Source organism: Muntiacus reevesi, chromosome 1, assembly GCF_963930625.1.
Source record: "Muntiacus reevesi chromosome 1, mMunRee1.1, whole genome shotgun sequence".
NCBI classification, from domain to species: Eukaryota; Metazoa; Chordata; class Mammalia; order Artiodactyla; family Cervidae; genus Muntiacus; species Muntiacus reevesi.
Genome location: NC_089249.1, coordinates 264,081,257 through 264,107,266, shown reverse-complemented (window position 1 = coordinate 264,107,266; position 26,010 = coordinate 264,081,257). Strand labels below are relative to the sequence as shown.

Below are 26,010 nucleotides of genomic sequence, written 5' to 3'. Positions count from 1 at the left end.
AGGAGATTGCAAATGAGCAGGTGGGTGCTTGGGAAGGAATAAACGGCTTGTCTGGATGTTTTGACTGGGTAGTAGAGGTAAATGCAATCAGATGGTTTTGGAGCCCTAACCAAAGAGGGTTAGATATGGTTAAGAGTAAAGGGTTTTGTTAATATAGCAATTCACTCTAATTCTTACATCAAGTTTGAGAATTCTCCAGCTAAATTAAAGGAAGGAAAGAAAGCAAAGACTACTTGTAGTTTTGGGGCATTCAGAGGACTCTTTAAGACAAATAACAATTCCTTCTGTGTAAATGAAGGATGGGTAGAGAATTTGAATGTGTTTCTGAAAGCTTGCCTGCAGAGTTCACACCCCATTTATTGTTAAAGTAAGACAATAGGATCTTACTATATTTTAATAGTGTATCAGTTGTAAGAGAAACACCTACAAACAGCATTGTAGAGTCTGGCATCTAGTAAGTGCTTGGTGGGTGTTTGCTGAATTTGAATCGAAACCTTTTAAGGCTGAAGCAGTTGTATCTGTTCACGTTAGAGTTTTTCACCTGATATTTCCCTATAGGAAATATCTTCCCAGTTAGGAAACTCAATAAATGTACGTAGAGTAAGTGAATAATTCTGGTGGTTTTAATTCTCTATTTAAGAAGAATTAAATTTTTTTCTTAGTTTGAGATGGTATCAACACCCTACAGAAGAAGAACTAAGAATTCTTGCAGGAAAGCAGCAAAAAGGGAAAAGCAGAAAAGACAGGTAAGTTATATGATTGAGTTTGTAAAGTGTTAAAATATTTTACATAATTTGTGGAAATATATTTTGGTACTTTGGTTAAAGTAACATAATATGGATTATGCTATAAATGGAAAATCTGAAATCAAAATCCATGATCTAAAATAATATTGACTAGCCATTTAAGAGCACCCAATATGTAGTAATCTAATATGTAAGCACAAAAATGAAAATTTTACTTGAAATTGTTAGTGGGGAGTTGAAAGACCCATAACCTATGTCTTTGCAACTCATTTAAAGATAGCAGTTGGTTTGGGTTCTTTTCCAGATTTTGCTACCACTCAGAAATTGGGCAAATTCATTTGCTTTTTACCTCTGTTTTCTCTTTTTTGTTTTGTGTTTTTTTTTTTTTTTTTTAATAAAAGGGGTGAACAGTATAACTTCTTAGATCCTGTATAGGCTCTTAAATATTATATTTAAAGTTTATGAAGAAAATTGCCTGTAAATAAACCTCACTTAATAGACTCCAGCAGCCTCATCTGTGAAGGAGAAGGACCAAACATAGTAATTTTGAAAGATTCTTCCAGCTTTAAAATTTTATATATATTGAATCTTCATAGAAAGTACATGTCAGTTAGCCTCTCTAAATAGGCCTTAGTTTCCTTAACTGGGTAGAACTTCCTAGGATCTGAATCTGTGATTCTGATATATTGTAAAATGTCAGTGACAACATATTACCAATTCCTCACGTATATCATAAAAATTATATTAATGTGGGTGAATGGATTTATAGGAACTGAAAAGTTTTTTTGAACATTAATGATTATTTGACATGAAATTGGAAGTTTAAAAAGTCTGTCTTTTCTGATTTGGCCACCATTTTCTTTTTCACTTATCATTACAAATACACCTTGAAGGTCATTGGAATATTAAGTGTAAATCCTCCTTCTTTGTATTCCAGTGGTTATATTCTTTAATAAAATATTTCTGTCAAATATTAAAATTTTCAAAGCACTTTTATACAGTTTTAATTCATGCAATAACCCTAAATATTCATTATTAATTTAATTTATATTTTGCTAATAAGAAAGGTGTTGCTTAGAGGTGTTAAATGAGTTGCTCAAGTTCATGTAACTTATTAGGAGTCAGGATTTTAATCTAGGTCAATTTTTAGTTTCTACATTTCTTTTTAACTACTCTGCATTTGCCTTTCACAACTACCATGGTCAACATTTGTGAGCTTAGGTAGTATAGTACTTATTTTATAAGCATCTGAATTCTTATTATATGCCTTGTAGCCAATAATTTTGTTATTTTTATAATAATTTTTATATGTTGAAAATGCTTTACATTTACAAAAAGATACATTAACTCTCTTGTTTTAATAGCAGTAATTATTTGATTTACTGACATGAATTAGAATTTTTATTGGGGTTTTCCCAGTTTATACTTATTTAAGAATAAATACAAAGTCATTTCTTGGTATTATAATTACTGTTACTGAAACTTAGTTTATTGCTTTTGATTTATATTTGATTGTGTTTAAAAATTAAATTTGGAAATAATACACATGCACCTGAAGAATTCTGTTGTTTTTCTCCACCCATGATTCTTTGTAAAAGCAGCTCTGAACTGGCCTTGCACATTTCTGAATTTCTCATGCACATAAATCTTCATATATTTTTTCAGTTCTGATTTGTTTATAGCTACAGGTCTGTTTATATGTATGTATGTATGTGTCTGTGTATAATTTCAAAGTGAAATGCATTTTGTCTTCATTTCCTTTTACTTGTGTGCCTCAGGAAAGAGATGTTAGGGCTGTCTTTAAATCTCCAGAAGAGAGCAGGAAAAATGGGGTGAAATGGTAAGCTAGCAGTCAAGGTTTTGTTTCTGTCACTAGTATAGGTAACTCTTCTCCTGGTAATCTGTATGTTCTCTTAATAATTTACATCCATATTTTGTAGTTCCCCTTTTGAAAACTACTTTTTAGTGCCTTACCTCCTTTTTGATAAAATATTAGAACTTCTGCCTCTTTTTCGCTGTGAAATTTATAACCTTATTTGTAGTTAGTTTGATACAAACACTTGCATAACAGTGAGGGTAACTTGTTTTTTGTGTCACTTGTCTGATTTTTATAGGAAATATAATGGTCACATTGAAAGTAAGCCACTAACCATTCCAAAGGATATTGATCTCCATCTAGAAACAAAGTCAGTTACAGAAGTGGATACTTTAGGTAAGGGAAATCTGGGTAAAGTGTTCTGTAAATCTCAGTTTTATATTATGCTAGTGAAAGTACTTGAATTTATCTTTTGTTGTTAGATTCTTTTGTTTTCCTAATCATTAAGTCCATTATACAGACTATGAAATCTTTCTAAGAGCTAAGAAGCTCGAAATTACTTCATCTGAATTGAATTTGTTTTTCTATCCACCTGACTTATAGTAAGCCTTATTTTTCCCCATTTTTCAGAAGAGGCTGTCTTATGCAAGTTTGTTACACAGTTTTTGTATATGCTGAGATTAGTTTTTACTATCTCAAATTCTAAGTTGCCATCTGTATCAGTTTACATGTTTTATAATGTTGCTTGTAGAAATGCATCTGTATGTTTGTATTAAACTACCTATATTTAAAGCAATTCAACTTTATGTTATATTTAGTAGAAAGGAAAATGATTTTAGAGTGATGAATTGGATTAGAAATAGAAAACTTTACTTATTCAAGATTTTATTGGATATCTCTGAATAAGTCAATCAATTTTCCCCCTATATATTAGTGTTTAAAATTATATAATAACTATAATGATTTTAAATTTAAAGTGAAATTTATATGAAATTATTCAAATCCTAGAAGAGAAAAGCATTTAAGGTGATATTGTTTAGAACACTAGTTTTCAGACCTGGCTGTATATCAGAACCACCTAAGCAGCTCTTTAAAGATAAAGATTCTCTTATACCTACCCTTGATGAGTCAGTAAATCTAGAGTGGTCTCTGAGAATTTGTATTTTTTAAAATGTTCCACATGGTTCTGATATTTTGACTAGGTTTAAGAACTACAGTTTTACATGATAAGAAATTAAAATGACATTTAAAAAGTAATTTTGATAATGCTGTGTAATGTATCATTATGTAATTTGGTCCTTCTTGGATTGAATCACACCACCACACAAAAATGTTAATAGAGTCACTTCACATCTCATAAAGAATTACTTTGTGAAACAAGGTGGCTTCAATACATTTGAAAGTTGCTGCTACATTTACAAGATTGTATGTATGTGTGTGTGTGTGTATATGGAAAGGGAATCCTACAGAGTGTCAGTGATGAACAATATACATTAGTTGTCTAGTGTTATTCAGACTACTGAGACTGGTTACCTCATCCCCCCTTTTTTTCTTTTTAACTATTTTTCATGCAAAATTTAAAACATGTAAAAGCACTTGAACTTTTTGATTAGTTATCCCATTCGTTTTGTTAATCTGATAGGTGTGGGCACTTGTACAAGAATACTTAATACACGTTTCCTGATTTCTAAAACAGAATTTTGCTGTTCTTACTAATAACTGATGTTTAATGGGCAATTATCAGCTAATCAACCTTAATAATAGTTTAAATAGACTACTTATCAGACATTGTTATAAGTGCTTTATTTGTATTATGTTGCCCTCACAGTTCTATGAGGTATGTAACTATTACTGACTTTTTTTTTCAACTTGTTAGAAAGAGGAGTTAAATAACTCTGAATGTGGTAGAGACATTTAGCGAGAATTAGGCTACTTAATGAATGTAAAAAATTGAAGTTAGGGGTAATGTGGCTTCAGCTTATTGAGTATTTTGTTTTACAGTTTTGAGAAATAATTGCAAATTTTGCTTGTTAAATAACTGATCATGTAACATCAAGATTATTCTAGTTAATCAGAATAACAGAGAGATGTTATTTATATTTATATTTATGTAATCATTTGTGAATGCATGCTCTGTGTCTGTTTAGGTAAAAGTAGAAGGTTTTCTACCTGACCTTTAGGTGCTCTCAGGAGGCTAATACAAATCACTGTAATTGATGAATTCTCAGTTTTTAGTGCAATATTCTATTGAGAGGCGTGTATATAATTACATTACTGAATACAGAAAGAAGAATGTAATACTTGAGTTATATATAGAACCAAGAATATATATAATTTGTTCTTTTATTGAATGTATGTATTAGTGATAGACCAATAACTTTCTTAAAAGTCTTTCAGTTTGTATTAGCTATCTGTTAGACAGGAGACATTCAAATGTTCTTATGTTCTTTAAGAGACTTGTCTGTTTGCTGTGAATGAGTTCCCTGGGGGAAGCCTGTGTGAATGTGGGCAGGCATGGAGAATTAGAACATTTACTTTAACTTTGGTAGTATAAACTGAAATAACTTTATTTTTAGATAAACAGGTATTTGTCTATCTGTTCCAGTCATTTCTCTGCTGTCCTTCCAGAAAGTTATTTAAAAAGTTCAACTGAATGACTTTACAAGGGAGGAGAGGGTTCTACAGAGTAGGAGTTCTTCAACTCCTTTAGGGTAAATCTTTCAGACGGATGTTCAGAAGTTATTAGGTCTATTACAACAAAAAACCTAAAGCAGTTAAAATAGCTTGAAGGCAAATTAAGTGTGTTACATTGACATGAATAAAGAATATACCTAATTATGAAAGGAATTGGAAGTTTTGCTGTCACCTTGTAAAGATTTAAGTTTGGTTAGTTTATTTTCATATTTTAAATAAGTCTTATTTTGAGTGGTATTTTATTTTTAAAAGCCATTTTTTTTTTTTTTTAATTCTGATTTTAAAATATCCTTAGGTGTTACATTTTACAACTAAAATTTTCCCAGAGTAATATAGATCATTTTCTTATATGCCAGTGAGAACATAGGAAATGGTGTTCTGGTACATGATATATTTCCACATTTCTAGAAGGTCTTTGGAAAATGATGTTGATCTTTGAGACTATTCTCTGGCAGAAATAAACCAGAATATCCAAGAAAAGGGAATGGAATTATACTTTGAGACAATGTTAATTTTAATGTCAACCCTTAAGGATGGAAGTTTGTTGAAGGAGTATGGTTTTATGGAGAATTGACAGGCATTTCTTGAACTTTTCTTCTAGAGAATAAAATGTATATTTACTTAATTTATTATTTTAACCTGCAGTAACTCACAAAATCACTAATCCTCTGTTAGTAAGGTTAGTAAATGTGACTTGAAGTCCAACTCTCCTGTTTCACAGAAATGAATTTTAAGTAAATCTGTATAGTACTCTATCAAGTTATATTCTAAAGCTAAAATATTATTGCTCAGATTCTTTATTTTTTAAGTAATGATTTATAATTTCTGTGAAAGCTAATCATTTAAAAAAATACCAACTCATTTTGCAATCAAAATTTTAACAACCATTTAAATAACTTTTGTTAATCATTTCAGTTTTATAATTTAATTTGCAATGTATTAAAGTTTAGTTTTGGATGCCAATATTCTCAGTCTATTTCTCACATTTTTAGATTCTCATATTTGCACACCTTATATGGCAAATCATCAAACAATAAAATCTCACATTTGAAGTTAATTATAGATAAATCTTCCTAAAGCTGTTTTTCCGTTTAAGTAAAACTTTCTTTTTTAAACCTTTATTTTTCAGCATTGCATTACTTTCCAGAATACCAGTGGCTGGTGGATTTCACAGTGGCTGCTACAGTTGTCTATCTAGTAACTGAAGTCTACTACAGTTTTATGAAGCCCACACAGGAAATGAATATCAGCTTAGTCTGGTGCCTGCTTGTTTTGTCTTTTGCAATGTATCCTTCAAAACATCATTAATATTAATTTATGAATTTGTTTTCCTTTTACAGCTAACACTATTAGATCTCGCCTCTGATTTAGAAAGGATTTTATATCATTAGAGAATGTTTCTTTGTTGAAATCCTCTTTATATACTTGAAAAAAAAATTTTAATGGAGGTAGATAGTTTAAAATGTGAAATACAAGGAAAGAAAGCAATTCCCTGCCTTTCCTTTCCCGTCTGACTCATGTCACAGAGGGAGCCCCTTCTCCCTCTTTTAGGTAGTTCTTTGCAGATTTCCTTCCTCATGTTTAAATAATACATGATAATGGTGTTTTTTAAATTTTAAATATTATTGCACCTTTCTACTTTGCTTTCCTCCTTCCTTCTTTTCTTTCTAAATATGAAGACAATTTTATTTTAAGAAATCAGAAAATATACTTTATTTGGACTTAAAAATTTTGCCCAATGGTTATTTTAAATGCATGAGCCTTTGTGCGCGTGCGCGCACACACACACACACACACACACACACACACACACACACAGAAGTTATCATTCTGATAGTGGTGCTTGGGAAATTTGTTGCTTGTGCTTGGGACATTCATATAGAAGAAGAAATTAGGAAGTCAAATGAACAAAATAGAGGAAAAGTATGGTCATTTCTTGACTCTGGGATTGTTGAAGTTAGTGTCTGAGGATATTTGGCATGATTGGACCTGCTAAAAACTTTTAATAAATTTTTTAGTTTTCAATAAAACCTCTAGGTTTACTGATAACACTGAGGACTTCACAATACTTGGATTTCTAACATGTTCTAAGAATAAGAAGTTGGGCAGATTGATAATGTCATGTAGCTTGATTTCTTGGTCATATTAGACTCCTCTCAGACCAAGATATGCATCAAAGTTAACATAATACATTTTTCTTATTTTTTTAAAATTAGAGGATAATCACTTTACAATGTTGTGTTGCTTTCTGCCATATAGGAACATGAATCAGCCATAAGTATACATATGTCCCGCTCCTCTTGAACTTCCCTCCCACTCCCCATCCCATCCCGTCCCTCCAGGTTATCCCAGTACTGGGTGGAGCTCCCCGTGTTATCCAGCAACTTCCCATTAGCTGTCTGTTTTACCTGTGGTAATGTACGTGCTTCTCTGCTGCCCTGTCCATTCGTCCCACCCTAGGAGGCAACTTTTTACTTAAATCAGTAGTTGCTTTCAATTACACTGATGAAAATATTATTTATAGTTAAGCATTGTAGTATCCTGTTATCCTCCTCGAACAACTTTCTATTCTTATTGTATAGAATTTAAACTCTATATAGAATTCTAAACCTTAGTGGTTCAGACACATCTCTTCTTTTTTTTTAAATTGAAGTGTAGCTGATCTGCAGTATTATATTAGTTTCATATTTATAGCATAGTGATTCGGTATTTTTACAGATTATACTCCATTAAAAGTTATTATATTGTGATGGCTATGATTCCCGGTGCCATGTGATACATCCTCAGGTTAGTTAGATTAGCGTTAGTCACTCAGTCGTGTCCGACTGTCTGTGACTCCCTGGACTGTAGCCTGTCAGGCTCCTCCTCTGTTGATGAAATTCTCCAGGCAAGAATACTGGAGTGGATTGCCATTCCCCTCTCCAGTGGATCTTCCCAAGCCAGGGATTGAACTCGGGTCTCCTGCATTGCAGGCAGATTCTTTACTGTCTGAGCTACCAGGGGAACCCAAAGGGTGAAAGGCGCCCCTGAGCGGGCTTGAACTGTGTTTGGTTAACAGCTGTATCCTTATCTTTCTTATTCATGATACTTGCTTGTATCTCTTAATCCCATGCCTCTAATTTTCTCCCCCTCTCTTCTCCCCTTTCATAACCACTAGTTTGTTTTCTGTATGTGTTTTTTCGGGTTTTTTTTGGCCATGCTGCATGGCATGCAGGGTCTTAGTTTCCTGACCAGGACTCCCTACAGTGTTAAAAAGAAACATGGTTAGTGAGATGTTAGATTTCTTTGAATGATTCTTTGACTTTTATCTCTCCCTTTCCATTTATTTTATACAGTTTTCTTGATTTTTCTCTTTTCTCTTTTAACCCTTTTGTTAAATTTTTATGTCAACTTAAAAAAAAGTTAAGACATCTTTGAAAGCTCCATTTTCATAGCAGTTGTGTGTCATGGTTGTGTAATATCTTTTAAAGAACATTAATAGCTTTTATGCTTAAATTTGCATGTTGCATTCTTCATTTTCTGAGTCTCCCTCTTCCTCCCTTTTTGTTTTAATCACTGTCATGTTCAAGATTGTTCTGGAATGTCTTATGGTCTTTGAGTATCCATTTATATTTGGAAGGAGGGGTTAAAAATTGGAAGTTTCTTGCAGGTGGCTGGAGCTTGTTGACTGGTAGGCTTTTCAGTGGCTAATTGAGTGAAGGTCTGGCACTGTCCCATGTGTGGGTTCTAAGCCTGACAACTAGTGTTATGAGAGCTGATTGGGGAAGGCTCAGGAACTCAGCATTCGGTGCTCAGGCATTGATTTAAATGCATGTCTGGGGCCTGCCCCTGCCCCTGTTCTCAGCTGTTCATTGTCACCTGAAGTTTCACCTAATACCCCCAAGCCCAGTCTTTTCTGGTTTAATATCTTTAAAATTTAATTCTTCTGGGTTCTGCCAAAACTGGGGGAAAGCCATCACTTAATATCTGTAAGTCGGCAAAACAGAAGATCTGAAAAGTCTAATTATACTAATGCAGTCATTCAACCAACCGTCTTGTTTTCCTACGTTTTGTAACCCTGCGTTTGGAGGCCCCTGCTGTCTCTATTTCCTGACTTTTGCACCATGTTTTATAAATGAATTGACTTTCTTCTCACTGGGTTCCTTGCCTTGTACATCTCACATAGTAGAGAAAATTGAAGCCTGAATTAGTTACCACTTGTGCATTTACTTAATGTCTTCCAAAATTTGTTGTAATTTTTTTCTACTGTCATTTCTTTTCCTATTCTTTGTTTTGGGGAGTTCTGCTTTCTTCCTTGTGTGGTTTATTTAGCCAGAGTTGGGGAGTAAGAGAATTCATAGATGTTTTCCATCTTTTATTTCAGCCAGTGGCCACTGAACTGTCTTTTAAACTTGTTAGGGGATACCATTTAAAATACATGATGTGATTTGATATTCAGCACCACTGTGCTATCCTTCTGTTGACTCTTTTGGATAGATTTAGGTATAATTTAGAGTAGAATAGCCAGAACAAAGCCTTAAGAGTTGATATCTTCACAAGATTTATATTGTACTGGGTATAAATACTGATCATGTGTGTTGGTTGAATAAGACCCCCAGATACTCAGTAGTATACTTATTGAAGAGCGGGTTAAATTCAAGGGTTTACAATATTACTATTTAGCTCTATAGTATTAAATAAGTGAAAAATCATTTAGTCAGAATGAACAGCATCCTTAGACATCGTCATATTAAACATACTGAAAATATTATAACTTGATAATTAGCACTAGCTGAATATGTCATTACTTTTTTCATACTGTGAGTTTTTATGTTCTCTGAAATGTTGTTTATTATGAAATATTCTTGGTTTTGTTTCATTCTCTTTGTTTTGTAGCTATGACAAATGTATGTGAAAATGCATATCCTGATAGCCAGTTTTATTTAATGTGATACATCCTTTAATGTCTACTTACCAGAAAAATTAGAAAAATGTACTTCTTAATAGCTATTCAAAGTATTGTTTATGTGAATAAATTTTTTACCTTTCATTTCACTCAGTAATGCCTGATAATGTGAGAGCAAAGGTCCTAAGCAGTCTTCAGCGCTGGACTGGCTCTACTCAGTTTGAAGTAGTGCACTTGTAGAAGGCCCCAAACAATAGCATCCCTGCAGGGATCTCGTCGCTGGCTGTCTCTCCATCCCAGGGAGGACAGAAAGTGGTGAAGGGCTTTGTAATCCAAGCTATTTTCTGCCAACTTTGACCCTCCTCAAAGCGAGTAGGGAAGAAGAAGGAAAGTAAAATTGTGTATATGCTTGGGTACATGATTTTCTTTCGAACGTGTAGCATGTGAGAAAATGACCTGCTACCTTCAATGGCATGCAGGAAACCAGAATTAAATGCCTGATATCCAGATTAACTCCAAAGAAGAGTCTGTTAATAGCCTTTTATCTTAGTTATAACATATCTGGTATGCCTTTCACACCCTATGAACAGTCTAGCTGCAGTGACCTCTGTCTGGCTTCTCTTTATTTTCTTATTGTATGTGCCTACTTATTAGTCAAACACATGTCTCCATTGATTACATAGGACAATGGCTCCACTTAATTCCAGAGTCACACATACATCAGTCGATTCAGAAATTCTCTGCAGTTGTTACTGATGAAATAGCTTTTGTTAAAATGGTCCGCAAATTAGACACATATAACTTAAATAATTGGTTCACTTCAAAGTGAGGAAGAAAGCTGTCTTACTTTTGTGCTCATTTCCCTTCTCATCAGTTTTTATTTGACATTCTTGTGTTGGACAACAATTATAATATTTACAGAATCTTGAAAGTTTTGAAAAACACAAGAATGATTTTTTAAAATGTGTGACACTCAAATCTTGAACCCTGGAACTTAAAACTGGTTCATCTCTTGTTGTCGACTCTGCTTTCTTCTTCAACTGAGGTGTACATGCATCTAAGCCGTCACACCTGCTTCCAGGCTTACTCTAAAACCCATATTAATTCTCAGCTCTACTCTCTTGCCAATTTGTAATTCTAACCACAATTTGTCCAAGTCTGTATGTTCTACTTCCATTTATGCCAAGTTTATGTTACGTAGACCATAAGGGATAAAGAAAGCCTTATAATGAGGATGGAGCAGTTTTAGTATTTGTCTTTCCTATATGATGACCCATGAAGTTTTAGTCACTGGAGAAATGTCCACTGATTTCATAATATGAAGCATATATTTTCATTTAAGAATAAGAGAAAAATATAAAGGTAAAAATGGTGCTTGCAAAATTCAGAGATCATTTGGTAGAAATAAAACTTTTAAAAATTAAAATATTGTACAATTCATGGATTTTTTTAAAGAACTTTTTCTTATGAATAAGCTGTATTGCAGAATAATACTGAGTCAATTACGTGAATTTAAGTGAGAAGAAAGCTGTTCTACAAAGAATGGTAAAGCTTCTCAGTGGTTCTATTATATTTGGTTAAAGAACTGGATCGTTAGTCACATTTCCACAGTGCTTGTATTTTACAGTGTGGATGGTTTAAGGTGCAAAACCCCATTATATATTTTTTTAAGACTATGTTTTAAAATTTAATTTGCCTTGGTTGCCAGACATGCAGATTTTATACAAATCAAAAAGTTGTGAATGGTTTAAATTGAAATAAATTCTTAGGTTTTCTGTGTTAAATATCCAGCTCTGTATGTAGATTTGTAAATTAAAGGTCTGCAAATTAAATGCTGTACTTGTTTGCTATAGGAAATAGACAACTACAGCAAAGTAGCATGACTTAGTCACTTCTTTTGAATTCCTTAAATGATTCTAAATTATTCTTTACAAAAATGTTCTGCTTTAGATTAATAGGAAAAATGAAACACTAAACCCTGAAGTGAACTGTGTAAGATATCATGTTTCCCAGTGAAAAAGGAACAGACTCAGGGCTGTTGAATCTGAGCCAAGGTACTTGTTTTGTCTTGAAAATTTGGACAATACATAGTACATCAAAACCTGATTCTTTAACAAACTTTTCGAGATCTTCTATGATAGTAATACTGTCAAATTACTCACCTTTCAGGTCAGAAACCTAGCATTATATAGGGAACTTAAGTGAGAGATAGGACTGTTTTTTTGTTTATTAATTTATAGTCAAGTATGACTTTTTTCTTTCAGCTAGGAAATGGTAATTTTTCTTATGAATCTAAAAGTATAATGCTAATTTTCTTTGTTTTACTTTATTTTAATCAGAAGATCAGTTAATAGTTTTTTGTTGTTTGCTTTTTTTTTTTTTAAATAAAGCCAATATCTTTATGCTTTCAAAAATCTGGTCATCATTTTTCCACAGTCTGGTTAAGTTGAGGCTGAGTGTAAACTATTTTATAGGATGGGTTTAAAGTTGCATAATAGTTTTTGGGTTTTATTTATCTGAGAGAAGTATAGGTTCATTTCTTTTCTCTTTAAAATAAAGTAATTGAAGCTTTGTCTCTAAGAAAATATGAAAAAATGTTTTAGTTAAAAATTTATCCAAATTTTGTTGGTATTTTTTAAACATTTGAAGATAGGATCAGATTATTTTAAGAGGATTTTATTTGGTAGCTCTTAAGGATTATTAATTTAGTTTTTAATAGCTGTTCTATAGCAGAACTTTAGTATAGTTTCTAGATTTCTCTTCAGCAAGAATGCAAAATATGATGTGATTTTTGAGTATTTTGTTTGCCTTTTCTTATGGAAAACTAGATGTGATAAGTTTAATCATTAGAATACGAAAAAACATTAGGTTATTGTTAGTGTTCCCCAAAACAATATAATCTTTCACAGATTAGAAAAACTTTCCATTTACATGCAAATTGCTTAGAGTGGAAATGTGATCTATTTTTAAAAGGTAATCCTAGATTTTGTGAAAAACTTTTGAGAAATATCTATGAAAACCTCTGTTTATTCCTTAGAATACTATGCAATAGATTTGTGTATTGGCAAAAAAACTGGCAACATTTTGTATCAGAATATGTTTCTATGTATTTCTTTCCTTCTCAAAAGAGCATCTGAACATATTGTTGAATAATTTTATGAGGTTAGGGTGTAGAATACATTTTCTTAATCCGAGAATAGGGTCTTGAAGTTAAAACATGGTAGTACTTTGGCACATCTATGTTATTAAAGTTGTTATCCTAGATGAGAGAAATTTGCCATTTTTAGAACAAAAAGTTAAGCCTGTTTGCTATTTGAAAGTTCTTATCTCCAGCTCAAAAATATGTATATTTAAAATACTTCCTACTGAATAAATCTTCCAACCTGTCATTGATTTTTCTGTTCTGTTCTGATTTTTGTATCTGCATCTATAAATTATGGCCTAATTCCAGTATGAAAAATGTTGACATTAAATTAGAAGTTTAAAAATATCAAGTACATGATAGAAAAAATTTATTCCATCCCTAACTAGACATGGAACAACAGACTGGTTCCAAATAGGAAAAGGAGTACGTCAAGGCTGTATATTGTCACCCTGCTTATTTAACTTACATGCAGAGTACATCATGAGAAACGCTGGGCTGGAAAAAGCACAAGCTGGGATCAAGATTGCCGGGAGAAATATCAATAACCTCAGATATGCAGATGACACCACCCTTACGGCAGAAAGTGAAGAAAAACTAAGGAGCATCTTGATGAAAGTGAAAGAGGAGAGTGAAAAAGTTGGCTTAAAGCTCAACATTCAGAAAACTAAGATCATGGCATCCGGTCCCATCACTTCATGGCAAATAAATGTGGAAACAATGGCTGACTTTATTTTTTTGGGCTCCAGAATCACTGCTGATGCTGACTGCAGCCATGAAATTAAAAGACGCTTACTCCTTGGAAGGAAAGTTATGACCAGCCTAGATAGCATATTCAAAAGCAGAGACGTTACTTTGCCAACAAAGGTCCATCTGGTCAAGGCTATGGTTTTTGCAGTGGTCATGTATGGATGTGAGAGTTGGACTGTGAAGAAAGCTGAGCACTGAAGAATTGATGCTTTTGAACTGTGGTGTTGGAGAAGGCTCTTGAGAGTCCCTTGGACTGCAAGGAGATCCAGTCAGCCCATCCTAAAGGAGATCTGTCCTAGGTGTTCATTGAAAGGACTGATGCTGAAGCTGAAACTCCAAGACTTTGGCCATCTCATACGAAGAGCTGACTCATTTGAAAAGACCCTAATGCTGGGAAAGATTGAGGGCAGGAAGAGAAGGGGATGACAGAATGAGATGGTTGGATGGCATCACTGCCTCGATGGACATGGGTTTGGGTGAACTCCAGGAGTTGGTGATGGACAGAGAGGCCTGGCATGCTGCAGTTCATGGGGTCACAAAAAGTGGGACACAACTGAGCAACTGAACTGAACATTCTCTTTATTTCAGAAATGGAGATCTTATAAAGTAAAATATGTTAGCATTTAAAGGATGTGTTCTATTGTAATTAGCCTCCAACTAATAAAAATAAATGGAAAAAAAAAAAAAAATAAAGGAGGTGTTCCATTCAGGTAGAACTGAGGGGTTAGTTAAGAGGCTCTTTAGTTCCTCTTCACTTTCTGCCATTAGTGGTATCATCTGCATATTTGATGTTATTGATATCTCTCAGCAATCTTGATTCCAGCTTATGCTGCTTCCAGCCTGGTATTTCCCATGATGTGCTCTGCATAGAAGTTAAATAAGCAGAGTGACCATACACAGCCTTGCCGTACTCCTTTCCCAGTTTTAAACTAGTCCGCTGTTCTATGTCCACTTCTACGTGTTGCTTCATTTATTTATTTATTTATTTATTTACTTTACACATTGCTTCTTGACCTGTATACAGGTTTCTTAGGAAACAGGTAATTTGGACGGGTATTCCCATCTCTAATAATTTTTCACAATTTATTGTGATCACACAGTCGAAGGCTTTACACTTAGGAGATTGTAAATATACTGTTCTGATTTAAGTGGAGGCTTGTGAACTATTGAATGAATACTTTAACAATTGGCCCTATCCAGAACTGGTATTTTACATCAGAATATTGTTTGTGTGTTTACATTATGGATTATGGAAAGGTTTTGTTCCAGTATGGAGCTCAATAAGTAATTGGTTTTAAGATGTGTCTAGTATTTGAGATTTATCTAGTATGAGTTCTGAATGTAGGCATTATAACATTTTAGGTGTTTGTGGTATAGGGTTATATTAACGTATTAATGATATATGATTATACTTCACACTTGAATTTGATTGCATCTAATTTTGTTTTTTATTCCTTTAGTGCTGACATACTTTGTAAGTTATTTAATAATTCTGTGGTATCAAAATTTGGCAGTAGGTGTAATCTTTGAGAAATTTCTTTTTGGTCATTTGATATCAGTTCTGGCTGAAGATGTTATTTTGCTTTTTAGTGTAAGTGAAGGAGTTTGAAATTGTCTCTTTAGAGACTCTAGTATCCATTTTCAGTAAAAATGAGGCAATGTTTTTCCAACCTGGACTTGGGCCCCCCCCCAGGCAATGAGAGAAATCATAGCTAAGTCTCAGAAGCATTTCTTTTGTGGTGTTTGGAGTTTTTATGTTGTGTTTTTAAATATTGCTCCTTTTTCCTTATTATCTCCTAATATGTAAGCCCTTCTTTAGAATGCCAAGAAAGAGGTGGACCTGTAGTGTTTGATGCTAGTAAAATGAACCAGTAGCTTTGTTTGTTTTATTTTTAAGTTGTGGCGAAGAGAGAGATAAGGAGCGTGGGATTCAAAATATCCTGGAGAGAAAAGTTTGAGCATCTGTTTTCTAGGATGTCTTTACCACTTTTTATTAATATTTTTTTCAGTTAGTTACTTGGCTGTGCCAGGCCTTCGTTGCAGCACACAGGATCTTAGTTTCATGGGGCAGGGTCCTTCATTGCGGTGTGGGCTGCAGGATGTTCAGGCTCAGTGGTTGTGGCCAGCAGGCTCTGCTGTTGGCATGAGGGATCTTACTTCCCCAACCAGGCATAGCAAGGTGGATTCTTAACCCCTGGACCACCAGGCATGTCCCGTGTCATCACTTTTAAACGATGTTTCATGTTTCATAGAACTCCATCTGAATGTTAAAAGTTGCGTGAAGTTTAAGGGTTGTGAAATTGTTCTTAACTTGCTATCTTAGAAAACTTGGTACTTTACTTTGTTATAAGAAAAGCTACAGTTTGCATGAGGAAAAGATCCAGTCGTCCTCTGTTAAAAAACCAGATATTTTCCCTTTGTTATTTGCTTTCATATTTTTTACACTTAACCTGGCTTTCACTCTTAACTGAAGTGATTTATCACTTCTTAATCATAAATAAAATTAGGTTGTGCTTTAAAATTACATAATTTTAAAAATAATTGTGTATAGACTCTTATAATGCTCTTCTCTTCTCTAAGGAGTTCAGAATATTAACCAGGGAAGTCTTAACTTTGTAGTTTTTCTTTATTAATTGAATTACTAAAAAGTCAGTCATAATGTAAATTTAAACTGCAGTGTTTATTACTTTAGTTAATTAGAAAATTTGGGATAGGAAACTGTTCTAAGAGCTTAGATTATGCAAGAGGGCTTAGAGTTATGCTTTGTAACCTTTTTTTCTACCTGCACTCACAGCTAACTCCTCTCAGAAGCATCTTTCATTACAAATAATATATCTTCACCCAGGTTAATGGGATGGGTTTGCATTGAGGGTAGGGCAGGTCCTGCCTTTATCTCCTCTAACTGGAACTGGTGTTCACTGTTAGTTTCTTCCTGGATACCTAATCTTCCTAATTTTTTTTCCCCCTCTAGAGTCTTTCCACTTTAAGCAACTGTAGACTATCAATGTCTTCCATGTATGAGCATAACTGCAAGAACTCTGAAATGAATGATATTCTTATTGAAAAGGAGAAAAAATAGTAATAGGATGTGTATGCAATGATTAAGTTATAGAGAAGTTTTAAAAGTTCACTTGTATCTTTAAATGACGTGGAAACTAAATGTGCTTTGTTAAATACCCATTAATCATTTTAATTGAAATTAACATGCTATCAATTTGACAACCTTGCTTAGGCTTAATGTAACAAAATCATGCCAACTTCTACAGTGATGCAGTATACTCTTAGTGCTTATAAATGATTTAGTAGCTGTTAGCCAAAATAGGAAGAGGATTGACAACTATGTTTAGGGAAAACTTGTACAATAATGTTAGATGATTTAAGAAAGCATTTTGAAGGAATAGCACATGGAAATACCACAGAATTATTCTACATTACAAAGTAAGAGCTAGAGTGTAAATATCACTCTTTAAATTCTTAATGTAATTTGCAAAGATTGTTAGTTTTGCAGATATATAAGACTTACAAATGTATTTCCCTTATTAGAAAATAGTTTGGCTTCCCTTTTCTCCTAATGTTCAGTATCATAGAAAACTGACATCTGTTATTATGTGGTTTAAGCTCTTCAGTAGAGTTTGAGATATCTGTGTATTGGTTTATAACCAGAGTATTGCAGAGTTAAATTGAGCAAGACTGTGTCAGGGTGCTGGGTGTTTGGTTAGGGAACTAATGTAAACCAATGGCATTTGCCTGTTTATTAGTTTTAATTTTTACTTTAAAGAAGTAATTGGCTCAAATAATTGACCATTATACATATATATAACCTGAGTTATGGTGAACATAAGACATTTAGGATGAAAGTAATGTGCCTGGTAAATGTCTTCAGAAGGTGTATGCTGAAGCTCTACAGTTTATGTGTTTCTGATTATGTGTCCTAAAACATGTATTTGATATGACAAAGTTGAGATCTTTTTAATCAAAAATTTCAGAGGTTGTCATCTAGCTTTTCATGCTTGGTTTTCTCTTGTCTTAAAAGAAAATCAGGTACTTCATAGAATGTAGCACTATAACTAATATCTTTATAATAGCCTGTAAGGAAATATATTAAAAAGTTGAAATAAGGACTTCTTGGTTGCCCAGAGGCTTAGACTCTGCACTTCCGCTGCAGAGGGTGCAAGTTCAGTCCCTGGTCCAGAAAGTTCCACATACCATGTGGTACAGCCAAAAAAGAGTTCAGATAAATTGCTAAGACAGCAGTTTTTAGATGGTACCTCCAACTTGCATGTAGATTGTATTCTGAAATGCTTGGAAATAAAATAATCTTTTAAGAAAAATAATGCTAAAAAGGCATTTCCTCCCAGATTAACCCATGAAAGTCCATTTGATCTGTAACTAGCACATACGACCACGTTATTTCTCAAAGAAAATAATGCTTTTGCTAATAAGTAGTTAGGAGAATAAATATGAGCAAGTGTTTATCTTGAATCATGGTATCTGAGAAAAAGTAAGAGAGGTTCTTGTGAAAGGAAGATTAGCTAGAGTGGACTTAACCAAGGTGTGAACAGTGAAAGTTGGGAGAGGGGATAATACTGCCTGAAAAGTGACTAGGGTGGTATTAGAAGTACTTCCCATCACACACTTCTAAAGGGCTGACTGCCTCAGGAATAGATGGGTAAAACTGAGCTATGCTTTACTTCATTTTTCTTTTTTTGGACATTTAAAGGGGGAACTGTCTTCTAAATAAGTCTTAAGAATACAAAGCCTAAGCCTTTTAATTTAGAACATCCTTTAAATTTATAACCCCAAGTGGTAAATAATTTACATTTTTGTTATTACCACTGATGAAAACAGATCTTAGAGTAAAACTTTTTCTTTACTGTTTTTCACTTTGAGTATATTATCCCAGAGAGTTGTTGGTCTTTGTTGTTGTTGTTGTTCAGTCTCTCAGTTGTGTCTGACTCTTTGCAACCCATGGACTACACAGCACACCAGACCCTTCTGTCCTTCAATTTCTTCCAGGGTTTGCTCAAACTCATGTCCATTGAGTTAGTGATGCCATCCAACCGTCTCATCTTCTGTCGCCGCCTTCTCTTGTCCTCAATCTTTCCCAGCATAGGGTCTTTTCCAGTGAGTCGGCTCTTCACATCAGGTGGCCAGAGTAGTGGAGCTTCAGCTTCAGCACCAGTCCTTCCAGTAAATATTCAGGGTTGATTTCCTCTGGGATTGACTAGTTTTGATCTTCTTGCAGTGCAAGGAACTCTCAAGTCTTCTATAGTACCACAATTCGCTAGCATCAATTCTTTCGCATTCAGCCAACTCTCACATCTGCACATGACTATTAGAAAAACCATAAATTTCACTGTACAGACCTTTGTAGGCAAAGTGATATCTCTGCTTCATGACTGCAGTCACAATCTGCAGTGATTTTAGAGCCCAGGAAAATAAAATCTGTCACTGTTTTCACTTTTTTTCCACCTGTTTGCCATTAAGTGTTGGGACTGGATTGCTAGCATCTGTAATGAGCACAATTGTGTGGTAGTTTGAGCATTCTTTGACATTGCCCTTCTTTGGGATTGGGATGAAAACTGACTTTTTCCAGTCTTGTGGCCACTGCTGAGTCTTCCAAATATGCTGACATACTGAGTGCAGCACGTTAACATTATCATCTTTTAGGATTTTGAATAGCTCAGTCGGAATTCTGTCACCTCCACTAGCTTTTTTCATAGTAATGCTTCCTAAAGCCCACTTTGACTTCACACTCCAGAATGTCCTAGATGAATGGCCACATGGTGGTTATCTGGGTCATTAAGATCTTTTTAGTATGGTTCTTTGTATTATTGCCACCTCTTCTTAATCTCCTTTGCTTCTGTTAGTTCCTTACCTTTTCTGTCCTTTATCATGTCCATCCTTGAATGAAATGTTCCTTGTGCTGTGTGCTTCGTTGCTCAGTTGTGTCCGACTCTTTGTGACTCTGTGAATTGTAGCCCTCCAGGTGCCTCTATCCATGGGGATTCTCTAGGCAAGAATATTGGAGTGGGTTACCATCCCCTCCTCCAGGGGATCTTCTCAACCCAGGGATTGAACCCAGATTTCCTGCATTGCAGGTGGATTCCTTACTTTCTGAGCCACCAGGGAAGCCCTCTAAGAGCTGTAATAATGGTAATTATTACAGAGGGGCTAATACTTGTTCTTATGTTCACCATAACTCAGGTTGTATATATGTATAATGGTCAAGTGTTTGAATCCTGGATATCTCCAATTTAAAGGTCTATTTACCATTAAAGCATAGAATTAATACTGTTTCAGCTTACCTAGATTACCATGTAAAACATTATTTCTATGGCAAAATTTGCTATTGTTTAGGTACCTACTTTATCTTGGGGGGCTCCAGAATCACTGCAGATCGTGACTGCAGCCATGAAATTAAAAGATGCTTACTCCTTGGAAGAGAAGTTATGGCCAACCTAGATAGCCTATTAAAAAGCAGAGACATTACTTTGCCAACAAAGGTCCATCTAGTCAAGGCTATGGTTTTTCCAGTAGTCATGTATGGATGTGAGAGTTGGTCTGTAAAGAAAGCTGAGCCAAGAAGAATTGATGCTTTTGCACTGTGGTATTAGAGAAGACTCTTGAGCGTCCCTTGGACTGCAAGGAGATCCAACCAGTCAATGCTAAAGGAAATCAGTCCTGACTCTTCATTGGAAGGACTGATATTGAAGCTGAAACTCCAATACTTTGGCCATCTGATGTGAAGAGCTGACTCATTTGAAAAGACCCTGTTGCTGGGAAAGATTGAAGGTGGGAGGAAAATGGGATGACAGAAGATGAGATGGTTGTATGGCATCACCAACTCAATGGACATGAGTTTGAATAAACTCTGGGAGTTGGTGATGGACAGGGAGCCTGGCGTGCTGCGATTCATGGGTTCACAAAGAGTCGGACATGACTGAGCAACTGAACTGAACTGAAGTAACTGATGTACTTACTATGTGCCAGTCACTTTTTGGTGCTCCATCTGAGCAGTGAACAAGAGACAAGAATTATTGATAGAAGTTGACATTCTAGCAGAAATTTATTTCAACTTGCATTTGGAAGATCAAAAAAATCACCTGTCTTTATTACCTTCAAGTTGGCTTACTTAGGGTAGATGCCCATAGCTAGAGCAGCTGGGACTCTGTTTACATTTATATCCACTATCCTAGGTAGGATCCTAATAGAGAATGGGTGGTAACTATATTAGCATATTTTGAATAGGAATCAAAGGACAGCTTCCTTTTAAAATGGAAGGGCAAGGGTCCTTATCTTTGCTTATCTGTTCCTGAATAAGAATTCTTCTAGGGGCGGGGAGAAAAAAAAAAAGAATTCTTCTGACTATGAGAATGTTTGAACAAACCATTTACTGCTGCCAAGGCAGCTCTGTTTTTAAAATGATTTCATGTGTTATTGCTTAACTATCCTGTACCTTAGGTGCTGTAAGCATTTCCATAGACACAGTATACAAAATCGTTAGCTGAATGTACTCTGGATCCAGACAACCTAGACTTAAATCCCAGCTGCCTTTAATCTAGCTGTATGATCTTGGTCAGGTGTGTGTGTGCATGCATGCATGCAGTTACATCAGTCATGTCTGACTCTTTGTGACCCCTTGGACTGTAGCCCACCAGGCACCTCTGTCCATGAGATTCTCTAGGCAAGAATACTGGAGTGGATATATATACCACATCTTTATCTATTCCTCTCTCCATGGGATCACAAAGAGTAGGACCTGACTGATGTGACTTTGCATGCATGCACGCACTTGCTCAAGATCACGAAGCTAATCCCTTATCAGTCACATCATTTGCAAATATTTTCTGCCAATCTGTGTGTTGTCTTTTTGTTTTGTTTATTGTTTCCTTTGCTGTGCAAAAGCTTTTCAGTTTAAGTAGGTCCTGTTTATTTTTGCTTTTATTTCCATTATTCTGGAAGATGGATTAAAAAAGATTTTGCCGTGATTTATGTCTGAGAGTGTTCTGCCTATGTTTTCCTCTACTGGTTTTATAGTGCCCAACTAACGTTTAGGTCTTTAATCTATTTTGAGCTTATTTTTGTGTATGGAGTTAAGGAATGTTTTAATTTCATTCTTTTACATGTGGCTGTCCCGTTTTCTCAGCACCATTTGTTGAAGAGACTGTCTTTCCCACATTTGTATAGTCTTGCCTCCTTTGTCATAGATTAGGTGGTTGTTTTGGTGCATGGGCTTATTTCTGGGTGTTCTGTCCTGTTCCATTGACCCATATTTCTATTTTTGTGCCAGTACCATACTGTTTTGATGGTTGTAGCTTTGTAGTATAGTCTGAAGTCAGGGAGCCTGATTGCTCCAGCTCTGTTTTCCTTTTCAAGATTGCTTTGACTATTCAGGGTCTTCTTTGTCTCCATACAGATTTTGAGATTTCCTGTTGTAGTTCTGAAGAAGATGTCATGTGTACACACACACACACACACACACACACACACACACGAATATTACTCGACTCTTAAAAAGAATGAAATAAGGCCATTTGCAGCAACATGGATGAACCTAGAGAGTGTCATACTGAGTGAAGTAAGACAGAGAAGGAGAAATATCATATGACATCCTTTATATGTGGAATCTAAAAAGAAATTATACAAATGACCTTACTTACAAAACAGACTCATGGACTTAGAAAATAAACTCATGGTTGCTGGGGGGGAGGACATAGTTAAGGACTTTGGAAAGGTAACATACACACTGCTATATTTAAAATGGATAACCAGCAAAAGCCTATGGTATAACACATGGAACTCTGCTCAATGTTATGTGCCAGCCTGAATGGGAGGGAGAATGGATACATGTGTATGTATGGCTGAGTCCCTTCACTGTTTACCTTAAACTATCACAACTTTGTTTGTTTGTAATAATGCTATAGTTAATTGGGGTTAACTGCTATACACCAATACAAAATGTTTTTGGTGTTAAAAAAAAAAAATAAAACAATACTAGAATGGATTCCCACACCCTCTTCCAGGGAATCTTCCCGACCCAGAGATCAAACCCTTGTCTCTTATGTCTCCTGCATTGGCAGGCGGGTTCTTTACACTGTCACCACCTGAGACGTCTGAACCTGTCTGTGCCACAATTTTTTTTAAATCTGGAAAGTAGTGATAATAGTTGGCTGATGTAAGGATGAAATGAAATAATTGCTAATGCTTAGCACTTGGCAAGTACTAAATGACAGCTGTTATTATTTTCCATGCTTGACATGTAATTTATGTAAAAGTTGCCTTTCTGGATTTTTTTGCCAAACAACTTATTTTGTTAGGTGGGTTTATGCTTTCCAGGAGAACAATTTGATATAACAGAAATCTGGATTCTAGCTGTGGATCATCCACTGATTGATCTTGATTTGATTAATTATTAAGAGGGGGTTCAGATAAAATATTTAGTATTTTCATATAAAATTTAAATATTTTAAAAGAGGTGAGCATGTTGAGTCTTTGGTTGATTTTGAGTACTCAATAAAAACCTGTTTTTTGTTTCATCATAGTGTGAAATGGTGATCCCAGATGTTCAGTTTTTGTACCAAAGCTTACCAATGACTGTTACAAAAACTTTTTGTAATTTTCAAAGTTTAAATTAGTGGATGATTTACAGATGATTCCTGTGATGAGTGTTTAATTCTAAATATAAACTACTTGACAATCACGCCCAATAAAAAGCTCAATGCTTTTCATATCACCAAAACCCTATTTTGTAAAATTATTGTAATAACCTCCTAATGAATTTGAGTTAGAGAAACTGGAAATACATTCTTTTCCTAATTACAGTGTAGTATGTATTTGTGCATTTTTTATTAACTTTAAAATGTTACAAACTTCACTTAGATTTGCTTTGTTTTTATGTCCTATTTTCTGAAAGACTATTCAGATTTTCATTAGTTTTTCACTTCCTTCCAAAAGGGAACTTGTAGAGAAATATTGTAGAATCAAAATGAATGTTGTAGTCAAATTTTATTGGAGTTCAGGTCCTGTAAAGATGGTTGAGTTTAATTTCCACAAAGTTATTTGTTGTTTTTCCTGAACTTTTCCTTTTGCAGCAAAGTTCTGTTTTCATTAACTACACACTATTTTAAAGTAGAAGATGGTGGCGAAAGATCAGTCTGTGTTACCTTTGGGTTTTTTTTCTTTGTGAAAGCAATGGCTGTCTTGATTGTAACAGAAAACTATCTGGAATTCGGACTTGAAACAGGTAATAATTTAATATCTTATAGCTTCTTAAAATTAGGTTTATATTCTGAAATGTTCTAAATAATTAACATTTATTATTCTTAAGATCTTTTTTTAGCTAAGTTTTTCCTACCTTTTTCCAAAAATGCTCTCCCTTCCTCATTTTTTCCTTAAACTTAAATAAGTATTTCTAATGCTAATGTTTACTCACATAGATAAAGATGCAGATTTTAATGCAAATTATATGGAATGTACAGATATCAAAGGGATGTTTTCAAAGGCTATTTCTCCTAATAACTAAATTTTATTGCATTATGACATACTAATTAGCACATGAAAGAGCTAAGCTTGTCACTTCAGAATTTAAGATACTCTAGCATTTTATTTCCAAAGAAAGATTCTGTATTTTACTCCTATGATAAGAGTAAATTTTTTTCCCCCTACAGGGTTTACAAATTTTTCAGACAGTGCGATGCAGTTTCTTGAAAAGCAAGGTTTAGAATCTCAGTAAGTTTTTTTTAATTAAGCATTATTCAAGTTAAATGTTTCCATTTTTAGTAAAATAGCACTTACTCTAAGTAGTTGTTTGCTTTTAATCAGTGAAAAGAGTTATTTTTTAAGTAGGACTGTCTCTTTTAGCAATATCCTTACTCATATTTTTTACATTTGTATAAACTTAGTATCTTTTATAGAATTCTGATTTGAATTTGCTGTTATTTAACTTAATTCCTCTTCCCTCAGACAGTAAATGAAATTCATGAGTCACACGTTATTTTTTGTTGAATATGTAGTTAAAGATTGTTAAAACTGTTGCTTAAGAGATAGCTGATGAAGTTCATAATTCACCAAATCCCTTATAGATAGTGGTAGAGTAAGAGCTGTCTTTCTGTAAGAGTTTACTTTGTATTACTTGTATTATTGTGACTTATAAAGTAATTAATTAGAAGAAAAGAAGCTTCTAGAAGGTTCACTTCAAAAACTTACCAGCTTTTTAAAAAATTTTAATTTTAGGGGTCCTGTTTCAAAACTTACTTTCAAATTTTTCCTGGCTATTTTCTGTTCACTCATTGGGGCTTTTTTGACATTTCCTGGATTACGGCTGGCTCAAATGCATCTGGATGCCCTGAATTTGGCAACAGAAAAAATTACACAGTAAGCGGAAAATGTACATAAGCACATGCAGATAAATATATGTTTTCCATCTTAATGAAGGTATATTATTGTAATGAAATCATAAATTATTGTATTGAAAATTAATAACCATTTGATGTCACACTGCTTCCTCTTTCTACTATAAGCAAGTTTCTTCCATTCTTTTCTAAACTTTAAGTCCTGTGTAAGAAAAAACACTAATTATTAAATTTCTTTTTTTCCTTTTAAAATGGAAATATCAATATTTATGTTCTTTTGAACTCAGAGTTCAATGTTTATGGTATCGTAATTTCTACCACTGATCTGAGGATCTATGGGAATTTCTTTAAATTAGAATTTTCAAGCTATAAATACCTATTTAAATTTTATATAAATGATTTGATTTAATTTTTTATTTAAAGCATTTTATTTTTAAATGTTTTGAAATTTGTGTACATAAGAAATGTTTGTTTTCCTTATATTACTGACTTATATGTAAGCTTAGTTTACTTTGGGATTACTAATACTGTATAGTGTTAAATTATAGTTTACTATAGAGAAATTGTATTTGAATCTCTACATATAAGTCAGAGCCCACTTACTATATTCTTTGTGATTGTCA

The 26,010-nt window shown here is 34.1% G+C and overlaps 1 protein-coding gene across 7 annotated transcripts in view; it reads left to right on the top strand.

Moving 5' to 3' along the window:
• The window catches only part of TMEM161B (transmembrane protein 161B), a 73,712-nt gene that overhangs the window by 36,071 nt on the left and 11,631 nt on the right, over nucleotides 1–26,010 (top strand). For 3 of the 7 annotated variants that reach the window (XM_065919014.1, XM_065918181.1, XM_065912144.1), the window contains 6 exons: nucleotides 663–746; nucleotides 2,861–2,958; nucleotides 6,386–6,542; nucleotides 24,128–24,279; nucleotides 24,704–24,764; nucleotides 25,269–25,409. In XM_065919014.1, the coding sequence (XP_065775086.1) occupies nucleotides 6,478–6,542; nucleotides 24,128–24,279; nucleotides 24,704–24,764; nucleotides 25,269–25,409 (419 nt within the window). In that variant the 5' untranslated portion in view covers nucleotides 663–746; nucleotides 2,861–2,958; nucleotides 6,386–6,477. The remainder of the gene's footprint in view (nucleotides 1–662; nucleotides 747–2,860; nucleotides 2,959–6,385; nucleotides 6,543–24,127; nucleotides 24,280–24,703; nucleotides 24,765–25,268; nucleotides 25,410–26,010) is intronic. The other 4 variants (XM_065920360.1, XM_065919722.1, XM_065919214.1 and 1 more) reach the window with 2 other exon arrangements.